Source organism: Astatotilapia calliptera, chromosome 16 (genome assembly GCF_900246225.1).
Source record: "Astatotilapia calliptera chromosome 16, fAstCal1.2, whole genome shotgun sequence".
In the NCBI taxonomy this organism is placed as follows: Eukaryota; Metazoa; Chordata; class Actinopteri; order Cichliformes; family Cichlidae; genus Astatotilapia; species Astatotilapia calliptera.
Window position 1 is genome coordinate 32049184 of NC_039317.1, and position 21998 is coordinate 32071181.

The window sequence follows — 21998 nt, forward strand, 5'->3', positions numbered from 1 at the left end:
CTCTAGCCGCTCCCTTTAGCACTCCATATCGTAATAACTCTCACACACAAAAAACAACCTTGAATGCGTATCTCTTGTGTCTGCTGTAACTACCTTTGTGGTTCTTTCTTCTCAGTTTCCATCGCCTGGCTGCTCATGTACACAATCTACAGACCAGAGGGATTTTTGATTGCAGAAACTTTTTGGTCTATTTTTAGTCTGATTATAGTTCAAATCCTACTGACCAATCGTGTTTGAGCAAGCTTGCAGGGAGGTAAACGCTCCAGTTTGAGAGCAACAGAGTGGCTCAGAAACATCGGCTAGCATCTGATGACTATTTAGCTTTTTCTTAGTTATTACTAATGTATCAGTAAACAAGCAGGGGCATGTGACTCAGTCCACAGGTAGACCTTTGATGGAGGTGGATCAGCTCAGTTTCTCATAGGTTCTCAGCACACGGTTATCTTACTCTTGCCAGTATTTAAACGAATAATTGAATCGTGTTTAAACCAGACAGAGTCAGTCAGGTAAACCAGTTATGTTGAATGCTTTCTTTTATGACAGCTACAAACTTCATCAGTGAATGCTGGCATTCATACAAAGATAACACTGATTGCCTTTTTTAATGGCTGAGAACTACACAAAGGCCAACTTTTGTTCTGTTTTGTTGATTAAATCAGAGATTATTAAAGCAGAGAAAATCTGACGTGCAGTTATTATTGGGGTTTTTTGTCAGTTATCATTATCGTGTCAGCACTGAAAGAATGGTCAGGCTGTTACAGTTCAGCATGTCATAGTCTAAAATATAACTTTAATGCACTGCGCTCCTTTTCTCACAGGCTTCACTCTCCCAGGGTCTCCTCCTGTTAAACTAATGCATAGCATTTTATCCTCAGTCTCCCCGTCCCTCTTAACAAAGACTTTGGAAGAGTGCCCTCCACTAAGAAGGTCTTTTTTAAATAATTGACTTTCATAAGTTCTGCAGCACTGTTCCCCTTAAAATTGAGAGTGCATTTGAAAAAGTACTTAGACATTATAGATTCATGATAGTTTATCTCATCCCCGCTGACCAGGTGGTATAATGAAAGCTAGCACCTCTTTGAAGTACATTAAAACTTGGTGCATTATCCTACTTTGATTAGCATTCTAGGGGCCAGAGGGTTTGTAATGACCCAGAATAATTCTTCTGCTGCAGAATAAATCTCCACATTACACAAAGAATCAATCGCTTCCACTTGGCTGTACCAAAAAGCCCCGCCTCCTTCTCTGAGGCTAATGAATGAGGCATGGTCTGTTTGATACTAGGTCAGGGGACGAGCATAGGGTCAACTGGTGGTCAACCGTCCTGCTTTACCTAAGGGAACGGAAGGAAGCCAGTGGAGTAGAGAATAAATCTGCCTTTGTTTGGTAAACTGCCTACAACAGAGACACCAAAGCAGCACTGCGCAGAAAATGTCAAGCGCGGATGGTGACATGACAGGAATCCCGGATATACCGTACGCCTGCCTCTGACAAGCCTCTGCACCTCATGTAGCGCCTTCCCACACCACACACAGCATTTGCGTAGTAACCTAATTGAAAACACTGTCAGTTTTCTTTTCATTTTTCGTGTTTGTATTAAATTGGAAGTGTCTGGAAACAAGCAGTGTTCATTAGCAGAGCGTGAAGGCAGCATCATTAAGCGTGGGGTCAAGGAAAATACCATTTGGCTGCTTCCCCTGGTGTTGCACCGCTTCCCGCTGTCACATGATGATGGCAAACCTCAGCTCCCAAATATGTCAGCCAGTGCATACAGTGTGGTCTATAGGGACAAGCTCATTAGCACCGCTACACGCCAACAAACGAGCTCCCACTCGTGTGACCCACAAATCTGAGGGCCAGACTGCCAGGTTAGAGAAACTGTGTAAACTGTAAGTCATTTATGGGGCGAGCTTGAGCTGTAACACATTTTATTTTTAGAAATGGTGTTTTAAATGGAAATTAAAGGCCTCTAGCCCTGTCGCAGCTCAGCTATTTCAGTTATAGACATTACAAACAGACATGAGTTTAAGTCAAAGAAAGTCTGATTTACTTTAGGATGTAACATTTTAGCGTCTTTACATTGCAATATGAAATTCTTTGAGGTGACAGTTGTAGTGACACTAAATCGTTTAAACTGGATTGAAATGTATGGACATTTGTGTCTTTTCAGCCTCTGAGCCCAACCTAAAGCTTCGTTCTCGGCTAAAACAGAAGGTGACGGAGCGTCGCAGCAGCCCTCTGCTCCGTAGGAAAGATGGACCCCTTGCTACTGTTAAGAAGCGTCCCCTAGACGTCGCTGGTAAGGACTCCTGTCACTGTTGTTTTAAGGTGCTATCACAAATAGTCACCCAGTTTGATGCATTTCAGTGCAGAAAGTTGATTCATTTTTTCTTCATTGTATGTACTCTAGAGTCTGCATGTAACAGTGCACCAGGCTCAGGTCCCAGTTCCCCCAACAATGGCTCCAGTAACATCCCCACAGAGAATGGGATCACAATCTGCAGCAGTCCAGGAGAGGTAAACATCATGGCATCTCTAATTATAGCGTATGCACATGTGTGTTTGTGAAGTAGGACACCAGGATTTGCAGTGTTAATTTATTTTAATAGAGGCGTCAGCCTGTGAGTATATTTAATCCATACACTGTATATGAAAGATGGACTTGGCCACCATGACTAGGGATGGGTATCGGTATCCCGGTTCTGACATAAACGGTAGTAACCAGACCGAAAAACAGCGCACATTTCGGTGCTTTTTTCCTGAGATGTGATACACTTCAGATTCTAGCCAATCATTTTACGTTTCCAAGGATAGTAGGCGGGCCCAGGTGCGTCCGTTCTTTTAGAGCAGAGCTACAGATTAAAAATGCCCAAGGCAAAGCGGTTTTGCTGTACTTCACAGCAAAAGATGCAAACTCAGCAGCCTGCAACAAGTGCTTTAAGCTGATACTGTGATACTGTGCAAAGGAGGTAACACCAAGAATCTGATAAAACACCTGGTGACGCATAGCATTTTGTTAAAAGGCGAGAAATGCACCGTATTTGATAGCTTGCTGCGAGACCTCACACCGTGCACATCTACTGCGGGCGTGGTGCATGTTATCGGACGCGGAGTTAGCAACATCCCCCAAAAACCGGAAGAGGAGAGTCCTGGCCCCTAGCCCTGCCAATGTAGAAGAAATGATGATGGATGATGATGCAGCAGCAGGCGTTCTTCTCTGGGCGAGTAGCTTAATGTTGTCCGTGTATAATTCACGTTGAGTAGGCTAACCACGTTATTACATTAATGCATGTAAGGTGAACTAGCAAACACCGTCGTGGGTACATGCAGCTGTCCTTTTGTTTGATGGCAGGTACTCCCTCCACCCTGGCCAAAAAGGCTAAAATGACCAAAGAAAAAGTGGAAAACAGTTAAACATGAGAGGTTTTTGGACAAAGTTTGTGTTTTTTCCATTGTTTAAGCACTGCTTCCAGCCAAGAGTGATACCATATATGCCCCATAGCTGCAGAAAAGGCACACATTGTTATCTTTTTACAAAAAAACAGCTAAACATGAGAGGTTTTTGGACAAAGTGTGTGTTTTCCATTCTTTAAGCACCATTTAAGCACCGGCACCATTTTAAAAGTACCAGTTTGGTACTGGTATCAGATAAAACCTAAACGATACCCATCCCTAACCATGACATCAACCTCTGCTACCAAAAGTGGTTAGCAGTTTGTAATAGTAAACTATACAGATGCACAGATAGCTGCTTATTAGTGATAAGTAACAAAAGAACATGATACTAGATTTTCACTCTTCAGAGAAACCTGTCGCTTCAAACAGCCACACCTTTTATTTCCACATGACTCTAAGAACATTTAACTGGGCGATAGAGTCTGCGTCAGAGGACAAAAGTGTTCAAGGCCCAGAGAGACAACCAGCTTTCTTAGAAAAGGGTCTCACTGCTGTTTCAATAAATAACAGCAATGAGACTGAGAACTAAATTCACACATAATCACACAAAACTGTGTTATTTATAGTACTCCAGGAATCAGTCCTAGATAATACAGTCATAATGTGTGAGTCATACAGGCTACACAGAAAATTCAAGGACAAATAACCCGCATCACAAACTTTCTCAGGTGCAAAAATGGTGAACTCTGCACATCTTGAGACAGTTGGAGTCTCCGAATGTGATTCCTGGAATCCCATCGACATTTTTTTTAAACATTCTGCAATTTTTAAGTGATCTCACATTTTATAACGAGCCGCACGAGTGGATAAAAAACATGTTTTACATCCAAAGAGACACGAGGGGTACTTTCAAAAGTCTTGCATGGGCTCTTCAGCTCCAAAATCATCAGGTATTCATCAGTGGCCTTCAGCCAGCTAGGTTAGGTACACTCTGAAGTTAACCCTGTTGCTTCTGTCTCTTTGGGTCTGTAACCCTTTCATGACCGAACTCTGTGTAAAAGAGCCTGGACCACAGCCTGACCCTGTGGTGTTAGGTGAGGTATAAAAAGCTCCATACAGTTGACATAATGGGGAAAGTAAGTAGGAAGACCAAAAGAGTTGGTGCCAGGATGTAAACATGTTTATTTCTGCTATTCTGTTATTCTCTGTGGACTCACGTGCATTTGATGCCAGCCTCAAGTGGCAGTTTGAGGAACTGCAGTTTTTGGCTGTTAAGCTTTGGCTTCATTCTTCACCTGCAGAGAGACCCGCATCTGTTTAATCAGTGTCATCATTTAAGTCTTCATAAAGCAAGTCAATTTTAATTTTCGGGGGAAGTTTTGATTTTAGGTTAATGTTATATTTGGATTATTCATGCCATAGCTGTGGTTACATATTATGGTAAATAGATTTAAATGAATCTAATATCCATGACTGTGTGCCCGTGGCTGCGTGTGCATTTGTATGTGTGAGAGAGATGGAAAAGTCTTGCACTGTACACAGCACTGTTTTCTTGGATCTGCACTGTATTTATGTCAATGTGGATGTGTCTGCAGACCTCGCTGCTCCAGAGGCTGGCAACACGGGAAGGGTCAGTTAGCCACCTCTCTCTCTACACCTCTCCGTCTCTGCCCAACATCACCCTGGGCCTGCCAGCCACAGGACCTGCTAGCACTGTGAGTCCATTTAAAAGAAAATACCACAGAATCAAACTTTTAGATATCAGAATCAGAATACTTTATTCATCCCAAGGGAAATATGACATTAGTTATAGCGAATCGTTCATTAGTTGTACTGTAATTACTCTCATCACTGTGGAGAAGGTTCATTGGTTAGTTTCCTTAGAAATACAAAGGATATTACAGAGCCTGTAACTGGATTTGAACTCGTCAGTCTTGTCATTGCCTTCATTCTTTCCTTCTTTCCCCACCTTAACATCTCTTTCTCCCTCTCCCTGCCTGTGTGTCTTTGTAGGTGGTATCGGGACACCAAGATGGCGAGAGTCATCTGGCATTGCCTGCATTGCAGCAGGGCATTCCACTGACCCCTCCTTTCCTGCCCTCCCACCTGCCCTCCTACTTGGCATCTTCAGCACTGGACAGGGAGGGCCCAGGAGGGGGCACGGTGGGTCACAACCCCCTCCTCCAACACATGGTACTGCTGGATCCAAGCCACAGTCCAGTGGGTCAGTTTTCACTGCAACATTTGCAGGATTTTTATTTTTCTCTCTTTCAAACAGTGGGTGAGGTCTGAATTATTGATACTGTGTGGTCCACCGAAAGAATCTACAGCCCAAATATTTTGCTGTTTCTTCTCTAAGCTTTAGCGATAACAGTATTATGTTTCAAAGTGTGCCAAAATAATTACTGGAAAGATTACATACACACAATTCAAGGTTCTAATGATTTGGGCAGCTTATAGTTTTGAGAGCATCACTGGAGGAAAAAAACGTCAACGATTTTTAAGGAATAAAATAAATACGATTTTTGTTTGAGATTATTTGTCGTGGATTCGGAAAATGACCTCACAGTTCATTCTGTACTGCTGCAATCTGTGATCTCATTGGCTATTGTCTGCTGAATCTGGCCTCTAAAGATGAAGGCCGATCTTTTTTGGAAAGCTTCCCATGAAGCTGGCATATATGAGGGCCAAGACTTCCTCTTCCTTCTGCTGTTCATTGTTTATGAATGGAGATGACTTAAAAACACTAATAAAGACCTAAATAGCTGTCAAAGGATACATTTTGCCAAAATCAATCCTTTTTTGGCCTTTTGATTGCTCAGATGTGATTCAGCCTGAGGAGTGAAACTCTGTCACTTACAGTACATTTAATGCATGATCTATTTTACTGTTTATATTGCAGGGGCTGCTTGAACCAAGCTACTGAAATTTATAAGTGGAGACAAATGTGGCAAACTTGTCTGACATCATCTTATTTTAAAATATCACTTCAGCTAGAAAAAAGCAGGACCTGCACTGCATTGCAGCTAAAATGTGCAGCCGGTATTCCTGAGTAACGGTTTCCATCCGTCATATGAGAGGGGCCCCTGTGGTTCCAGTTGTAAAGCCTCCAGTTTCTTTTAAGTAGATGAAATAAAATCACCTAAAATTATCACCTAAAATATGTGTGAATGATGAGTGGAGCTACAGAAATAAGACACAGCTTTTGGAAAAAAAATGCTTGAGATCATTTCCTGCAACCGCTCTGTGTTGTCTGTAGTTGGGCTGGGTGGCCTACCGCTGCCATCGTCCTCCGTCTCCAAGCTCATGCGCAGCCACCGTCCCCTGGGGAGAACGCAGTCGGCGCCTCTGCCCCAGCAGCAGTGCGGACAGACACAGGCCCTGCAGCACCTGGTGGTCCAGCAGCAGCACCAGCAGTTCCTGGAGAAGCACAAACAACTGTTCCAACAGCAGCAGCAGCAGCACATCATCAACAAGGTATTTCAACACATGTCTGTGCTCAGTATCAAAAGTAACTCTGAACAGCTGCGGTATTGCAGGCAGCTGTATGTCTGTCCATATACTGTGTGTGTGAGTGTTTGTCTATCTACATGACACTGACTTGGTTAATGTTTGTGAGTCCTATTTTCTTTTCTCCAAGCGCTGGATGATTCAGCCTGCAATTAGCAATTCTTTTAGCTAGTTTTTTTCTTTTCTTTCTGTGTTCATGTGTCCCTGCTTCTCACTGTCACCCTGGCAACTGTGCACTAGAGGAAGCATCTTCCATATATGGTCACACAGGAAATATGACTCACTGCTTCATTGTTGAAGAGTGTGCGTATGTGCAAGCTTATGTGTGAAGTTGCTCTATGATACAGTCATAATTTATGTGGCTGAAATTCATAATTTCATATACTGTGTCACATGGCTGCATTAAATGTGCCCAAAGGTTCAAATAATCAGGTAAATATTTGTAAAAGTAATCAATGTGATCGAAAATCTGAGGCTTTGTCAGCTTATCATGGACGTGCATTCATCTACTCAAGGCATAGCAGCCCCCCAAAAAAATATATTTATATCCTTGCACAATAGGGGAAAGTTATTTGACTCCCTGCTGAATTTGTGCATTTGCTCTCGTGCAAAGAAATTAACAGTCTCTAATTTTAATGGTAGTTTTATTTTAATGGAGAGAAACAGATGTTTCTTATAGTTGCTCACCAGGTTTGCACACCCCTCAGGAGAGATTTTGGTCCTCTCCTCTTCACAGAAACTTTAAGTCCTTTAGGTTTCTTTGCTTGTCAGTGGGGTTGGTGTTCTGTGGGTCATACTCAGCATTTTCCTCCCAGTAAACATGGTTTCGTCCGACACCCAGGCCTTTTCTGAGTCACTGAGATTGTCACGGGGAAACCTAAGACCAGCCTGTGTGTGTGCCTTCTTGAGCAGGGGGACCTTGTAGCTGCTGAAAGATTACCAGTGGTGGTGTTCTTGGTGACTGTGGGCCCAACTGTCTTAATAGTTTTGGGCTTATTCACCACCTTTTCTCATGATCATCCTCTTGCAAGCTCTTGCATGGAGCTCCAGACTGAGGGTGACTGTTGGTCATTTTAGTTTTCTTCAGTTTCACCTCCTCACCAAGCTTCTTACTGATGCTTTTGTTGTCCATTCGACAATTTTGGACAACTTTTTGGTCTTGACATGATGGTGGAGAGGTTGGAATAAACAGGTGTACTTTATATACATAACAAGATGAGCTCTGGCGTATCTTTAATTGACTGGTTGTATCCCTAACCCCTAGTCTGTGGGATCTAGAATTCTGGCTGGGTTGCAGAGGATCACTGAGTGACTTTTATTCTGTCTCTCTCCATTAAACCGAAACTGCCACAAAATACAAGACAGTTTGTTTATTTGTAAGTGAGCAAACTTACAAAAAAAATCCCCCATTGTTTATATATGATTAAGATACTAAATCAATAGTTTTATCACATAAAAAGCAAGCAGTGAGTGTCATACTTACCAGAAACATCCTCCTGTAATCTTTCTTGTTGTGGATGTCACCTCAATATTTCAGGTTGGGGATCAGGCTTGAACATGTATCTGCAGAAAGAGTTTTTCCCCACATAAAGATTTATACACTAGTAAGAGGAAGAGACGGACAAAGCATGCATATTAGACGGAGGCGCTGAGGGAGACTGGAACTAAAATGGTTTGAGTTGCACAGAGGATGAGGTGAGGAGCTGCCCACTAATCACTAACAATCAGCAGCCAAAGTTTGCGGTACAACCAGAACAACATATATGCATAAAAATGAACAAGTGTAAAGTCACCAAAGCTTGTGGCAATTTCTGTAAATCCCATTAGGTTATTTGTCGGCAATTATAATGAGCTATAATGTTCTGTGTAATTTTGCGTTGAGTTCTGCTACATAAGTCTTCCAATTAAGTCAGTTCATTTTTATTATTATTAGGGTCTAATTGTAGCTTACTGCTTTCCCGACTTGCCTCATGGGAAACAGATACTGGATTTAAAGCTGCTGGAACGTTGAGGTCTTTGTACAGTTTGCTTTATTTCCCTGGGTTGGCGTGGTTACTCGCAGCCTATTTTCTCCTGTGTGGCTTGAAGGGATGACAATTGTGTATTTGTGTGTGTGGTGTCCATGACGGGCCTCGGAGAGACTTTCAAGCAATCCCTTACCTGATGATTTCCTCTTCATATAGCAGTGGAATTATCACACAGGATTAAATAAAAGGCGTCCAGTGAGGTTTTCAGAAGAGGCAGGAGTTCAGTGACTGCATGAAGTTGTTAAAAGACGCAGGACAGAAAAAGGATGGTGGTTGTTTAGTTAACTGGAGCCATTCTGCGTAGCTTTAAAAAGCTGTAATGGCACCTTTAACTTTAACGATCTGCCCTTTTTCAGCAAGAAATGTAACCTGAGTCCATTACTCAAAATATCACCTGAACACCTGAAGAGCTAGACTTTAAGCTTTAGACCACAACAAGAAAATGCTTTGGCGTGTGATGATCGCTGAGCGTTACTATAGTGCTGTGTATTATTTTACCAAAGTCATGCACAGAAGTAGATTAATGAATAAAACCTCGAGCTACTGAATGGTGTAGTTGTTCTCCTGCCGTCCGTGTCTGACTGCCGTGTGTGTGACTTGTTATCCTGATATTTGTGACTGTAATTATAGCTCCTGCATTAACCGCAAAGCAGGATTATGACAGTGCTATTTTAGGTGTCTATTCATTTCCTGCTTTTTAATGTTGCCTAATATCATTGCACCATGGAAGTCATTGGAGAAGTTCCCCCAGCGGACTCCGTAGTTACTCATTGCCTTTGTTTTGTTTTTGCCTCATAAAGATCAGACTTAATGAGGAATTTAACATTATCCCCAAGAAATATTGATTGCTGCGAGCTGGTTTTAATATCTGCTATATTTCTGTTTGACGTGGGAAAATACGCGACTAAAGTTAGCAGCGTGGGACGAATATGTTTCCAGTGATGCATGTAACGCCTACCATTTGACTCTTAAAAGTGGTGCTAACTATTATGTAGAAATATCCTGTTGGCAGGAGTTATTTCATTTACCCTTTTCACCCTTGGATAGCCACCTCTTGACTCATCTGCAGTCTTCCTTCCCTTCCCTATTTGCATCTATCAGTCAAGTCAGCAGGAAAAAGGGGTCTTCCTGAAAACTTTTGGCTTTTTTCTGCAGCAGAAAGAAAGAAATGAATGAAAGAATCTTGAAATGGTTCCAACCTGAGCTTGTTGTGTGCCACTATGGCGGTACAGCGGTGTGCTTAGGGGAGAGAAATAAACGCACAGAGTCCGAGTGTATCAAGTGTTTCCACCACCCCGTCTCTCCTCTCCCTCTTCCAGCTGATTTAACAGGGTTATTTAGTGTCTGTCCCCCTTATGGTTCACGTCCCAGCCACTATTTCCTCTGTAAAAGAAGAAGGGTTAGACAGAGGGAAAGAGAACAAATTGAGAGAGAAAGGAAGAGAGTCAGTGTGGCAGGAGTGTTTTGAGTTTGTTTGGAGAAGAGGGACTGGGATGAGGCAAGAGCCTGCTCTCTCTGACGTCAATGGACTGTTCCCTGGGCAATATGCCAGCCGTGTGTGTGTGTTCCAGGCACAAACAGTGGTCCTGTCCAATCATGACCTGCACATCAAGGTTGAGGTCTGTGACGACAGGGACGAGGGCAGCTGCCAAAACAAGATTATTACAATCCCCCCTCTGCGGTGCTTCCACTCTCTTTCCTCGCTTTTTCTTTTCTCTTACATGTTCAGACACGACGAACTTAGCAGTAAAATTCATCCATAGTCTCAGGAGATTATATCATTAGTTTGAAAACAAATAACTAGCCTATCAGAATCCAGAGTACAGATGTGGTTTATTTCTGTGTGTGCAAAAAGTCAAAAGCCCCGGCTAATGTTAGCTTTTGGTGGGTTTATCTAAGGTTGTTTTCATTAACTTTGTACGCGGACTGATTAGTCAGTTATTTTTGGAATGAAAAACATCCAAAGTGTAGTTTTAAATTGGAGCATGTTGTCCCTGATGTTTCCTTAGTGCTTTCCTCCCTTCATGCTTTTGAAACTCTCGGTTCTGTCTTTTTTCTGTTTTCTGGAACGTCTTTCTGTTACTGGCTCCTAACATCATCAGTTGACTCCCTAATCTTGGCCGAATGTTATGTGAATATTTTCTTTTATGTCCAAAGTGTTCCAGTTTTTCCTCTAAAAACATGCATAACACCGTCAAATCACTGCGTCAAAAGTTTGACCTGGCCGTGTCTTTTTGCCCTCTAGATAATGTCCAAGCCCGGCGATCAGGCCTCAGCTGCAGGCCCGGGAGCCTCAGGACCAGGCAGGCAACACCAGAGTCACCCGGAAGAGACGGAGGAGGAGCTTAGGGAGCACCAGGCGCTCTCCTCGTCATCATCGTCCTCCTCTCCTACCTCTGGGCAAGAGACGGGGTTGCTACGTGGGGTGGTCATCAAGCAGGAGCCTCCGGATCCCCAGGAGCAAGAAGAGAGGGAGCAAAGAGAGAGGCAGGCTGAGCAGGACTTCCTGTTCAGACAGGTAAGCACGAATGGCGGGGACCAGTTGGAGTGGAAAAGACGGACTGGGCATGAAATTCAAATTCCACAAGTTTAATCTGGCATTTATAAAAAGGGAGAAAGTTTCTTCTTTTGCATGACTCTAAAAGCAGTGTCAGATTCATATGTTTGACATAATGTCTTCATATATGTGCATGATGATTCAAACTGGCAGCGATTACACAGTATGGAGGATTCTTTTTGTATTACAGTAATCAGTAAGTGGTTGTAGCTGGGCTGAACAACACACTGATAGCAGTGACAGATGGAGCTTCTTGTGACTGAAACATTACACTCCACATTTGTTTGATCTGCCTTTCCTCCCGACTGGACTGACTACCCAACCCGCTTCCAGTATAATATGTGTATAAATATCCTCGAAATTAGTCCGTAGCACAACTTCATGCGGGCATACACGTGCAAGTATTTTATGTAAAAGCTGTTAGCAGCAACAAATCTCTCTGTTACACGTGAATTTGTACATCGCAGTCTCTCTTTGGCCACATCCCTGCTGTCCGCTCAGCCAAATTCAATCAGACACTCCTCTCACTGTCGCCATGGCGCCCATAGTGTAGACAGACACACCCATCAGAGCAGGAAAACACGACTGCTTAGCGAGCACTGAAATATTCCACTCAGGTGCTTACAGATCATTTTGAAAACAATTACATAAATAGTTACATAATAACTTTTCTTTTCTGTAAGCAGTTTAAAATAATTATGACGCCTTAATGTGAAACACTCATGTTTGGCACTATGTCAGCTAGAAAATGTTGCTTCAACAACCAAATGTAGTTTGGTTCTTTGCAACAGGAATCTCTTTATGGAAGCTGATTAAACTGGGCGCTATAGCAAGTAGGAAGATGTTGGTATTTGGTGCCATCTTCTGGTGGGAAACTCATATTGCAGCCCAGCTTTCTGTTGAATATTGCACTGTCTGTGTTTGTGAGCAGCAGGCTCTGCTCTTAGAGCAGCAGCGGATCCACCAGTTGAGGAATTACCAAGCCTCGATGGAAGCAGCCGGGCTTTCGGCCAATTTTGCTGGCCACCGGCCTCTGTCGAGAGCTCAGTCATCGCCAGCCTCTTCCTCCTTCCCCATGGTCGTGCAGGAGCCGCCAGCCAAACCTCGATTCACTACAGGTCTGCTGAGTTACATAATTATTTCTTTGCACATACACACACACACAGCAGTGATGCTTTTTATTGTCATGAGCACCACAGTAATCAAACACAATGCAGAGAGTGAGTAGCTGTGTGCAGTGTTTAAACATCCTAAACAGGGTTTTTGCTTATTGCACAATGATAACCTGTTGCTTTAGAAGAAGCAGGTGCAATAGATGATAATCACACCACGTCTTATGGTGTGACCGTAAAATGTCATCGTGACAGCTGTTTCTATCCTTGTTGTCAGTGGTGCATAATCACCCATATGTTTGTGCGTGGTGGTGTGTGAATTTCCCAGGTCTTGTGTATGAGTCTTTGATGCAGAAGCACCAGTGCATATGTGGTAGCACAACGAGTCATCCAGAGCACGCTGGCCGCATTCAGAGCATCTGGTCCCGACTGCAGGAAACAGGCCTCAGGGCGCACTGTGAGGTAAAGACAAAGTTAGACTTGTGTTATTATTGAAGGACAATTAGAAAATGTACATGAGTATTTAGCTTTCAGAGGCAAACAATAAGAATCGTTGTCAGTCTTTGGAAACGTTGAGAAAGCAAATGTTAACTTCACTGACGTTTATGCAGTCGTCTCCTGTTTGATTGATGCTAAACGCTTTACACTAGAAGCTACGCTCATATGTTTTCCCTCACATTCATAATACACTTATCTGTCGCACACACACCCTCTAAAATAGTCAGGTGCACTGGGACAATTCCGGGTTCAGTATCTCATCTAAGAACACTTATGGAGCAGGCCAGGAATCAAACTACCCACCACACCTGCCCAAATTTAAAAAACAGAAAAAAACAGCACATTTGTTGTTGTGTCATTGGAAATTGTTTCATATATTAGTGTTTGTGTTATTTTCCCCTGACAGTGATGTTTTACCACTTTATTGCAGGTTGTTGTCGTAGCCAGAAGGAGGCAGTGTTAATGCACTTCTTTTAACGTTTGTCCTTATAGGTGAAAACTCTCACATTGAGGTTTCGAATATGATCTAATATTAAACTGACTCAGTGACAACACTGGGACGCCCTGTATATTATTTCTTCGGACTAACAATATGATAAAACTTCTGCAGAACTCTGCTCTCCTATCCTGTTTTTGCGGGGAGTTTAAATGCGGAGCATGAAAAGCTAATCAGAAGTTGTGTATCTTTTTTTTCCTCTCTGTTTTCAGTGTATCCGTGGTAGGAAGGCCTCATTGGAGGAGTTGCAAACAGTCCACTCTGAAGCCCACGTCATGCTATATGGAACTAACCCGCTGCGGCAGAAACTAGACAGTAAGACATGCTTCCTCACACACATTCACACATTCACAAACACATTTTTTCCAAGCGTGCACTGCTTCACCTCCTAGACTAGATTACTCATTAGTTTAGTCTAAAAAAATTGTGGATGCTTTAAGACTTACTGGGTTTTTGAGAATTGTAGAGTTTCATGCATTTATTCACAAGTCTGAAGTTGACCGCCTGACTCTGCAGGGTCCGTTTAAAGGAATCTGTTCTAATGCTTAAATCGTATCATAACTAAAGGTCCTTCTAATAAAGTCCTCAGAGGTGTTACGATAAGACAAGGACCAACTAGAGCTGCTAAACTAAAAGTCTCGCAGGCTGCTTAGTCACTTATGTCTGGCCTTAAAGTGCAGGTGTAGTGAAGTAGTCTGCATTATGTGAAAAAATCAAAGGGGCGAGCCCCAGTGGCGATCTTGGCTTTCACTCAGTGGAGGCATAAATTCCTCTTATTATTACTGCTCACACAGGAGTCTTACCAGATACTCCTGTGTGAGCTTCAGCGTACAAGTGGGATAGCCTACAGTAAGAGCTGGAGTAAAGGAATAAACCACAAAGGTGGCGGCTAATCAGGAATTAAAGTATTCACACTATATTAAATATTTGTTAGTGGTGTAGTGTTTAACTCTGGATTAGGATTATGTTAAGCAGTCAGATTTAATTTCAAAAGAAATTACAAATAATAAAGTAAGCTGATGTTGTTTTGTTTGAAAGGAAATTAAAAGTGTAAGCACACATTTGAAAAGAGTTCACTCGGGGTCAGTAACTACGTCAGCTTAGTTTGTTTTCAGACATGTCAGAAATGTGAAGTTTATTGATTTTCTTCTTCAGTGACAAACTGACCCCTCTCTGGCCAAATCTAGATTTTTTTTCCTGAAGAAGGCTTGATTGAGAGGTCAAGCAGATACTTTTTTTTTCTTCACCTCACCTAATTAAAGCATGCCCTTGTGTACTATTGCTGTTAGATAAGGTCACAAAGTCAAATAGTTGGTTTTAAGGGTGTCTGTGAGTCTGCAGTGCAACCTCTTCCCTTAGTAACCTTTCACTTTTGCTTTCTCTCTTTCTAATTCTTCACTTCATTTCTTTCTCTTCAGGTTCAGTAAATCCCATGTTTGTGAGGTTGCCGTGTGGAGGCATAGGGGTAAGTCACTTACTCTGTTTGTTAATTCATGCTTAAGTCATCTTCCAAATATTCACTGTCTAATTAAGTATTTGTAATTTGCGCTCTTGATATTTCTTGGAAAAGGCCATTGTTAGTCATACTGGTTTATTCAGTGGAAAATTGTTGTAATAGACACTTGTGTTTTTACAACACTGTTAGTCTAATCAATACCCATCTGGCACAACTCCATCAGACTCTGGAACGAAGCAAATAAGCATAGTTTCAGCCTTATCAAATAGCAGTATAATAAGTGTCTCCTTCGCCCACTCATTCTGCCCCCTGCCTAAATAATGGTCCCATTTGTTCTCTTTGCACCAAACAAACACACACACACACACACACACACACACACACACACACAGCCTTGACACACTAGCACGCAGATGCACACAAACACACACAAACACCACCCCTCAAGGACCAGAGGCAACAAAAGCTGTTGCTCGCCTTTCCGCCGTGTTAGTAATTGTAACCAGATGTTACGAGCTGTGCGTGTGTGTGTGTGTGTGTGTGTGTGTGTGTGTGTGTGTGCGTGTGTGTGTGTGTGTGTGTGTGTGTGTGTGTGTGTGTGTGTGTGTGTGTGGGGCAGGGGGTATGACTTTGTTTGTGTGCATTGCATAGTTTGTGTTTGGGGATTCTTGTGTGCTAAGGCAATGATTTTGATGGCTGCTTCAAGTTGGAAGTGATAATGTATCTGAAAACTGATACATTGGAACAGTTGTGCACCTGTGTGTGTGTGTGTGTGTGTGTGTGTGTGTGTGTGTGTGTGTGTGTGTGTGTGTGTGTGTGTGTGTGTGTGTGTGTGTGTGTGTGTGTGTGTTTCCATGCTTTTTTTGTTGTTGTCTTCACAATATTGAGCATTTGAAAGGCTACATCATGCCTACCTTGCCACATACCTGATCTCTCTACATCGTTCCTCATCTCCTCATACCTCTGTTTCCTTTCTCCTCTTCTTGCCTCCTTTGGGGCCACCACTCCTGCTGCTGCGGTGGGAACAAGAAAAGCCGGAGTTCTGCGTTGCTCCGTTCTGCTCTTTATAATGGCAAATGGGACTAAATTGTTGTTTTCCTGTCATACACACACATACAAGTCTTACATACACACACTCACTCGCTTGCAGAGGAAGGGGGTTCAAATTAAGCTGTCAGCCTGTGGAGAACCATCATTCTGTCATACCAGCACGTTCCCGCTATTTTCTGCCTCTAACACATACACTCACTCACACTCACGCACATGCACACACACACCACTTCCCTTTCACTTTTCCCCGACGAGCTTGTGTCCCCCTCCAGGCTCGAGGCAAAACTAAACATCAACATGGGAAATAATAAAGCACTCGCGCTGCTTCAGAGCAGCATCTGTTTGCGCTCATTAACCTGACTTGTATATATGATTCAGTTTCCCATTCACTCACTCACTTGACTCTTGATTTGCTCGCTCGCTCAGTCATTGACTCGGCTACTACATACTGTCATCCACTTACACCGCGTTCCCCTCTCTTCACATTGGGTTCCATTAGTCACTCATCAACAATGCACTCCCCTTTTTTTAGTATCTTTAGTGTATGTTGAGCGCTCCACAGTTTCATTTCATGACAAATTCTTTCTTGGCGCAACTTTAAAAGAGCCCCTTTTCTTCTCCGTGGATGTTATTATGGAGTAATCATCCGGCCTTGATCAGTTTCGTCACTGGAGACCGGAGGAAAAGGGGGGCGGCTGCCTGAAAGGCTGTCGACTCGCTCGGCTCGCTGACTGGTTGAAGGACCGAGGATCTGACTGGGTGGCTAAGGTTAATGTTCCACTCGGTCAGTTGACTGACTGAAAGGCCAGCGGCGTGGATGAAAGGGCAAGCGACTGGCAGGTTAAAGTTAACATATTCAAAGACCCCCAGGTTTACATCAGGAAAGCCTCGCTTAGAGCTCTGGCGTCGGCCGCTCTGCACATGTGTGCACGGTTCAAAACACACTGACACACAGGCCTTCACTTTCTTCTTTTCCTCAGCCAGCTTCTTCTCTCTGTGTTTATCGTGTGCTCCATCTGCCTGCAGTATCTGCCATGCCTGATGGAGGGTGTGTATATTATCCTGTGCGTGGCCCTCTGCGTACAATCAATCACACATACTATTGTGGTCTGTTGGGCTTGTATGCATGTGTGTGTAGGTACTGTAGTGATTTGGGCTGGGGGGGGGGCGCTGCGCTGCCCGTGCTTCTGCATTAATCAGGCTTGACCACTGAATAGTTTGCCCCGTGTCTAAGCATGCTCAAACACACACACGTCGGGTATTCCTATCTTATGGGTATATCTAATTGACATAAAGCTTTCCCTATCCCCTCACCCTACCCCTAACCATGATATATGAATGCCTAACCCTTACCCTATACCTAACCATAACCCTATTGTAACCCTGTCACTAAAGCCACATTTTGAGTCTCAGAAATGCCTTCAGACTTGCAGGAACCAGGATTTTGGTCCTCACACGTATAGTAAACGTCCATTTCTTGGTCCCCACAAAGATATGATCACACACACGCACATTTTAGTCATTTTAAAAAAAACAAAAAACCTCATGTTCTATACCAAAAAAAATTTTTTTTTTTTAATCGGCCTTTTACAGTTTTTTTTTTTTTGTCGTGTAATATTTTAAGGTGGATAAATTATGGAATGTCTCTAAATATCTGTAAACGTAATGAGTGTTGTTTGCCTGAAAACCCCTCTATATGGTTTAACCTTAAAACTGACGTATAACTGACAGCTTACTATAAATTTGCTGCTTAACCTGTTATTAATTAAGGCTTTTGTGTTTTCATCATATTATACTTAAGTCTTTGATTGGTCTCTGGAGTGCGGAGTTACAGTGTCATATCCTTACGGATCAAAGGGATTTTTAGAAAGTCTGTTGTGTTATACACAGCACGATGAATCCTCCAATTTTATGTCTCGTAGTGTTTCTCTCTATTGTTTTCCTCACAGTGAATAAATTTTCCAGCCCTTCTTGCACCGCTGCAGACAAACTTTCAAAGAGTAACTTTGATGCTGTGAAATGACACAAGCTAAATGATTTCAAATGTGCTCAGTTTTACGACTTCTGCCCCACTCAAGTGCTGTCAGTAACACCAGCAAAAAATAGATAAGTGGAAAACAGTATGAAGTTGCATATTTTGGCTCCGTTTGAAAATGTTATTTAAACAATACAAGGCCTCATGTGTGTTTGTGTGTGTTGGCAGGTGGACAGCGACACCATTTGGAATGAAGTCCATTCATCCAGCGCAGCGCGTCTGGCTGTTGGCTCTGTGGTGGAGCTCGTCTTCAAAGTAGCATCGGGAGAACTGAAGGTTGGTTTGGATGCTCCGTGGAGTTCGATTAGTCATGGCTGTTTGCAGGGCTGCAGTGTATTTTTAGGCATTGGAGCACTTGTGGCCTTTAGGAGCGGGTAAATGTGCGTTAACCTTTAAATGCTATGTAACTCAAATGGACTCTGCAGTATAATTGGTCCCCTCCAACTTCGAGGGGTTTGATTTTAATATCCTTGTTAAGGTCTTACTGCTCTAGTCGATTTTCCACCTGAGTTCCAGTCACATAGGCTTACAGACAGAACAAGGCCCAGCGCAAAGAGAGCACTATATCAGGTCACCTCTAGTAATGTGCTATCCGGCCGTACTTCCAGACACCTTAAAGGAAAAAAAAAAAAACAAGGAAAAAGTTCCAGAACCAACTTTCGCACCTCCCAGACAGACATCCCCACCCCATCACGCCTCTCCCCATCCCAGCCAGACTCGTGCGTCTGTGGCGGTGGCGGCTTGCTGTTTGAACCCAGCAGGGAGACCCGGTGCACACGCACCGCAAGCGCCAGCAGTCCCCATTAACAGGCCCCCTTTAGAAGTGTTGCACCAAAGCCACCTGCAGACCAGGTTAGCGTTAGCTTTGCACCAGTATAGCACACTATCTCGTGACGTTCTTCAGCAAGAAACAGTAGCACACCATGCTGATACCCAGCTGAGTTTTGGGTGGGGTTGCTAGCATCCTGCCATCATGTTGAGTGGGCATGAGTGATTGTGCATCACTTTGCACAATTAACAACAACACAGTTTAGTTTGAGTGATTTCCTGCTTAAAGTTTGCTGGTATTGACTTACCCTCAAATTAATGCTTGTATACACATGCACACACACACACCTACACACACGCACGCATGCTTACACACATGCAGACGGTTCTCCGAGGATCCTTCATGGCCAAATGACCACATTCCACCTGCACCAACAACTCTATGAACTCCACAGAAAGCCATAAATCTACTGAAGGCACACATTCACACTCCCTCTCTCACACACACACACACACACACACACTTCTGTCTCTGTGGCTTCTACTTTCTGTTTCCCCCCACGTCTGTTTTAATTTAATTACTTTTTTCTTTGTATAGAGAAACTTCACTCGCTCACATACATATGGTACCGTACAGAGTTCTTTAACCGTGTGTGGGGAAACCAGTAGAGGCAGTTGTCGCTACAGTAATCTTCCGGCTGGCTGCTAATCCGCTGCAGCTGACTCAACATCATTAGTCCAGTTTGCAATCGCTCTACATAAGCTCAAACATCTATCTAATGTCCCCACATTGCGCTGGGACCCTCCAAAAACAATTGCTCGGAGTCCTGCCTTGACAAAGCTCGCCTTAACAGACTCATTGTTCCCGTGAGGACACGCATGCACTTTCAGTGGGAGAAGCTAACATCTGTATTCTTTAGAATACAGAAATAGATTTTAATACTTCTGAATGTATTTGTGTTCTTTCTGTTCATCGACACATTACTCGTCCTTACGGGGTAAATAGCGATGCTGGGAAAATAATGTGTTCGTTGTTATAGTCCAGTTGTGTTAGCATGCTTTTTAGGTTAATTTGTGATGAGTTGTAAGTATGAATGTGAGAGTGTGTGGTTATGCGTCACTCTGTGTTTGCCCTGTGATGGATTGGACACCTGTCCATGGGACCACACGAGGGGCTAATTCAGCCTGTGTAGGCCCACTATCCCAAGCCCCCACGTTAAATAAGCAATTAAGAAACTGTCCAAGCGCAGTCTTTATGGATTTCCATGTGTGGGTTTTTGCATGCAGCAGTGGATTTGTGAAACTATTTTTTACTAGTCTTTTAAATGAAGTGAGCAGGCGTGTCATCTGTGATCTGTTTTTGCCGACAGAATGGCTTCGCTATCGTTCGACCCCCTGGACACCACGCTGAGGAGAGCACACCTATGTAAGTAATCTCATCTTACAAAGCTGTTTTCCTCTTACTTTAGTGTTTCTGTACTTTTTATACAGCACTTACTGCATGATGCAAATAATATTGCTTAAGCATGAGTATAAAATTTAAAATGTCATCATTTTGTTGCTGTCTTCTTCTCTTTTTTTTTTTTTTTTTTTCAATCCTCAGGGGTTTCTGTTATTTTAACTCAGTCGCCATAGCAGCCAAGCTCCTGCAGCAGAGGCTCAATGTCAGTAAAATCCTCATCGTAGACTGGGTGAGTTTCTCAGTGGGATGTTTGTTACATGACAGCATACCTGTATGCACAGGTACAATATTAGACACGATGTGGCTCAAGGTTCTTGCACGGTAGACGTCTGCTCTCACTTGAAGGACAAAGAGTTGAGAGAGAAACTGACAACGTTGGCTAGCTACTCTTTGTTTCTCTTTATGCTCGTGTTGCATCCCAGAATAATCCCTTCTGCATAACTACTTTAAAATAATTTTTTATACCATAAAGTGTGAAAGAAAGAGACTGTCAGCTGACAAAGGCACAAACGTCTCACTAACTTCTATTAACAAAGAAAAGAAAATAGCTGCTAGATTTATGAGGCAGTAAAAATATAAAAATCCTCATTATGTTATCTGTTCCACTTGTTTTTAAATTGCGAGGGGTTATGAACATAGCAGCCGCAAACTGAGCTCTTGTCTGGCTATTTGGGTCAGATATTATCCCTTTTTTCTTCACAGAGAAAAAAATAAAATTTATACGAAGGTATGACGGAGCCTTTGTCGTGTCCAGGAGCGGTGCTGTTCAGTGGCATCCCTGGCTGGTCACGGCCATTCCCCAAAGCCTTTGAAGGGCCTTTTAATTTCCTCTCTGTCTGTCACAGGGGGACGCTGAGTGCAGGCTCATTGTCATGGCACTCGCCTCCAGCCGCCGGGACATTTTTAGAAATTGTGTACTGTAGCATTCATAGACATAGACAATGAGGTCATTTATAACTGACGCTTTTGGCAAAAGTGAGCAGCTGTTGAAGTCGAGTGTTTTATTGAATCGCGCTGAATCCTTTTGTGACATCGCAACAGGCTGGAAGGAGATGATATAGTCTGGCAGTATAGGACTCTCTCTCTGCATCAGTCAGCTGGTCCAAGTGGAGGTGCAGAGATTGATGGTCCCGTTTCTGTGAATCTCATTAATTTCCTCAAACCTATTCATCATAATCCGTCTTAATGACGAGGCAGTCTCTATGTGCCCCTGGTATTTGGTTTTTCTTTGACCGAAGAGATTTAAAGGATAATTACACTGAAAATATTATTATATGCTTATTTTTTAATAAAAAAATGCCCATTATAATCTTTCCAGGATGTCCACCATGGCAATGGAACCCAGCAGGCCTTCTACGCTGACCCCAGTGTCCTTTACCTGTCCCTGCATCGTTACGATGATGGGAATTTCTTCCCGGGAAGTGGCGCACCCGATGAGGTAAAGACGACAAATGCTTTTAATAAACCTTTCAGACCCAGCCTTCGGTCAGCCCACACATAACAAACCCAGTCACGTGTGTTTGCGCTTCCTAGGTGGGCAGTGGAGCAGGTGAAGGTTTTAATGTGAACATGGCCTTTACTGGGGGACTGGACCCTCCTATGGGGGATGCAGAGTATCTAGCTGCATTCAG

At 43.1% G+C, this 21998-nt stretch overlaps 1 protein-coding gene across 4 annotated transcripts in view; it reads left to right on the top strand.

Annotated features, from left to right (window-relative positions):
• Positions 1-21998, top strand: part of hdac4 (histone deacetylase 4) — a 123663-nt gene that overhangs the window by 75837 nt on the left and 25828 nt on the right. For all 4 annotated transcript variants that reach the window (XM_026144284.1, XM_026144285.1, XM_026144287.1 and 1 more), the window contains 15 exons: positions 2171-2299; positions 2411-2517; positions 4992-5111; positions 5410-5620; positions 6656-6873; positions 11179-11451; positions 12422-12608; positions 12931-13064; positions 13809-13911; positions 15015-15061; positions 18306-18413; positions 20276-20331; positions 20509-20596; positions 21686-21805; positions 21901-21998. In XM_026144284.1, the coding sequence (XP_026000069.1) occupies positions 2171-2299; positions 2411-2517; positions 4992-5111; positions 5410-5620; positions 6656-6873; positions 11179-11451; positions 12422-12608; positions 12931-13064; positions 13809-13911; positions 15015-15061; positions 18306-18413; positions 20276-20331; positions 20509-20596; positions 21686-21805; positions 21901-21998 (1999 nt within the window). The remainder of the gene's footprint in view (positions 1-2170; positions 2300-2410; positions 2518-4991; positions 5112-5409; positions 5621-6655; positions 6874-11178; positions 11452-12421; positions 12609-12930; positions 13065-13808; positions 13912-15014; positions 15062-18305; positions 18414-20275; positions 20332-20508; positions 20597-21685; positions 21806-21900) is intronic.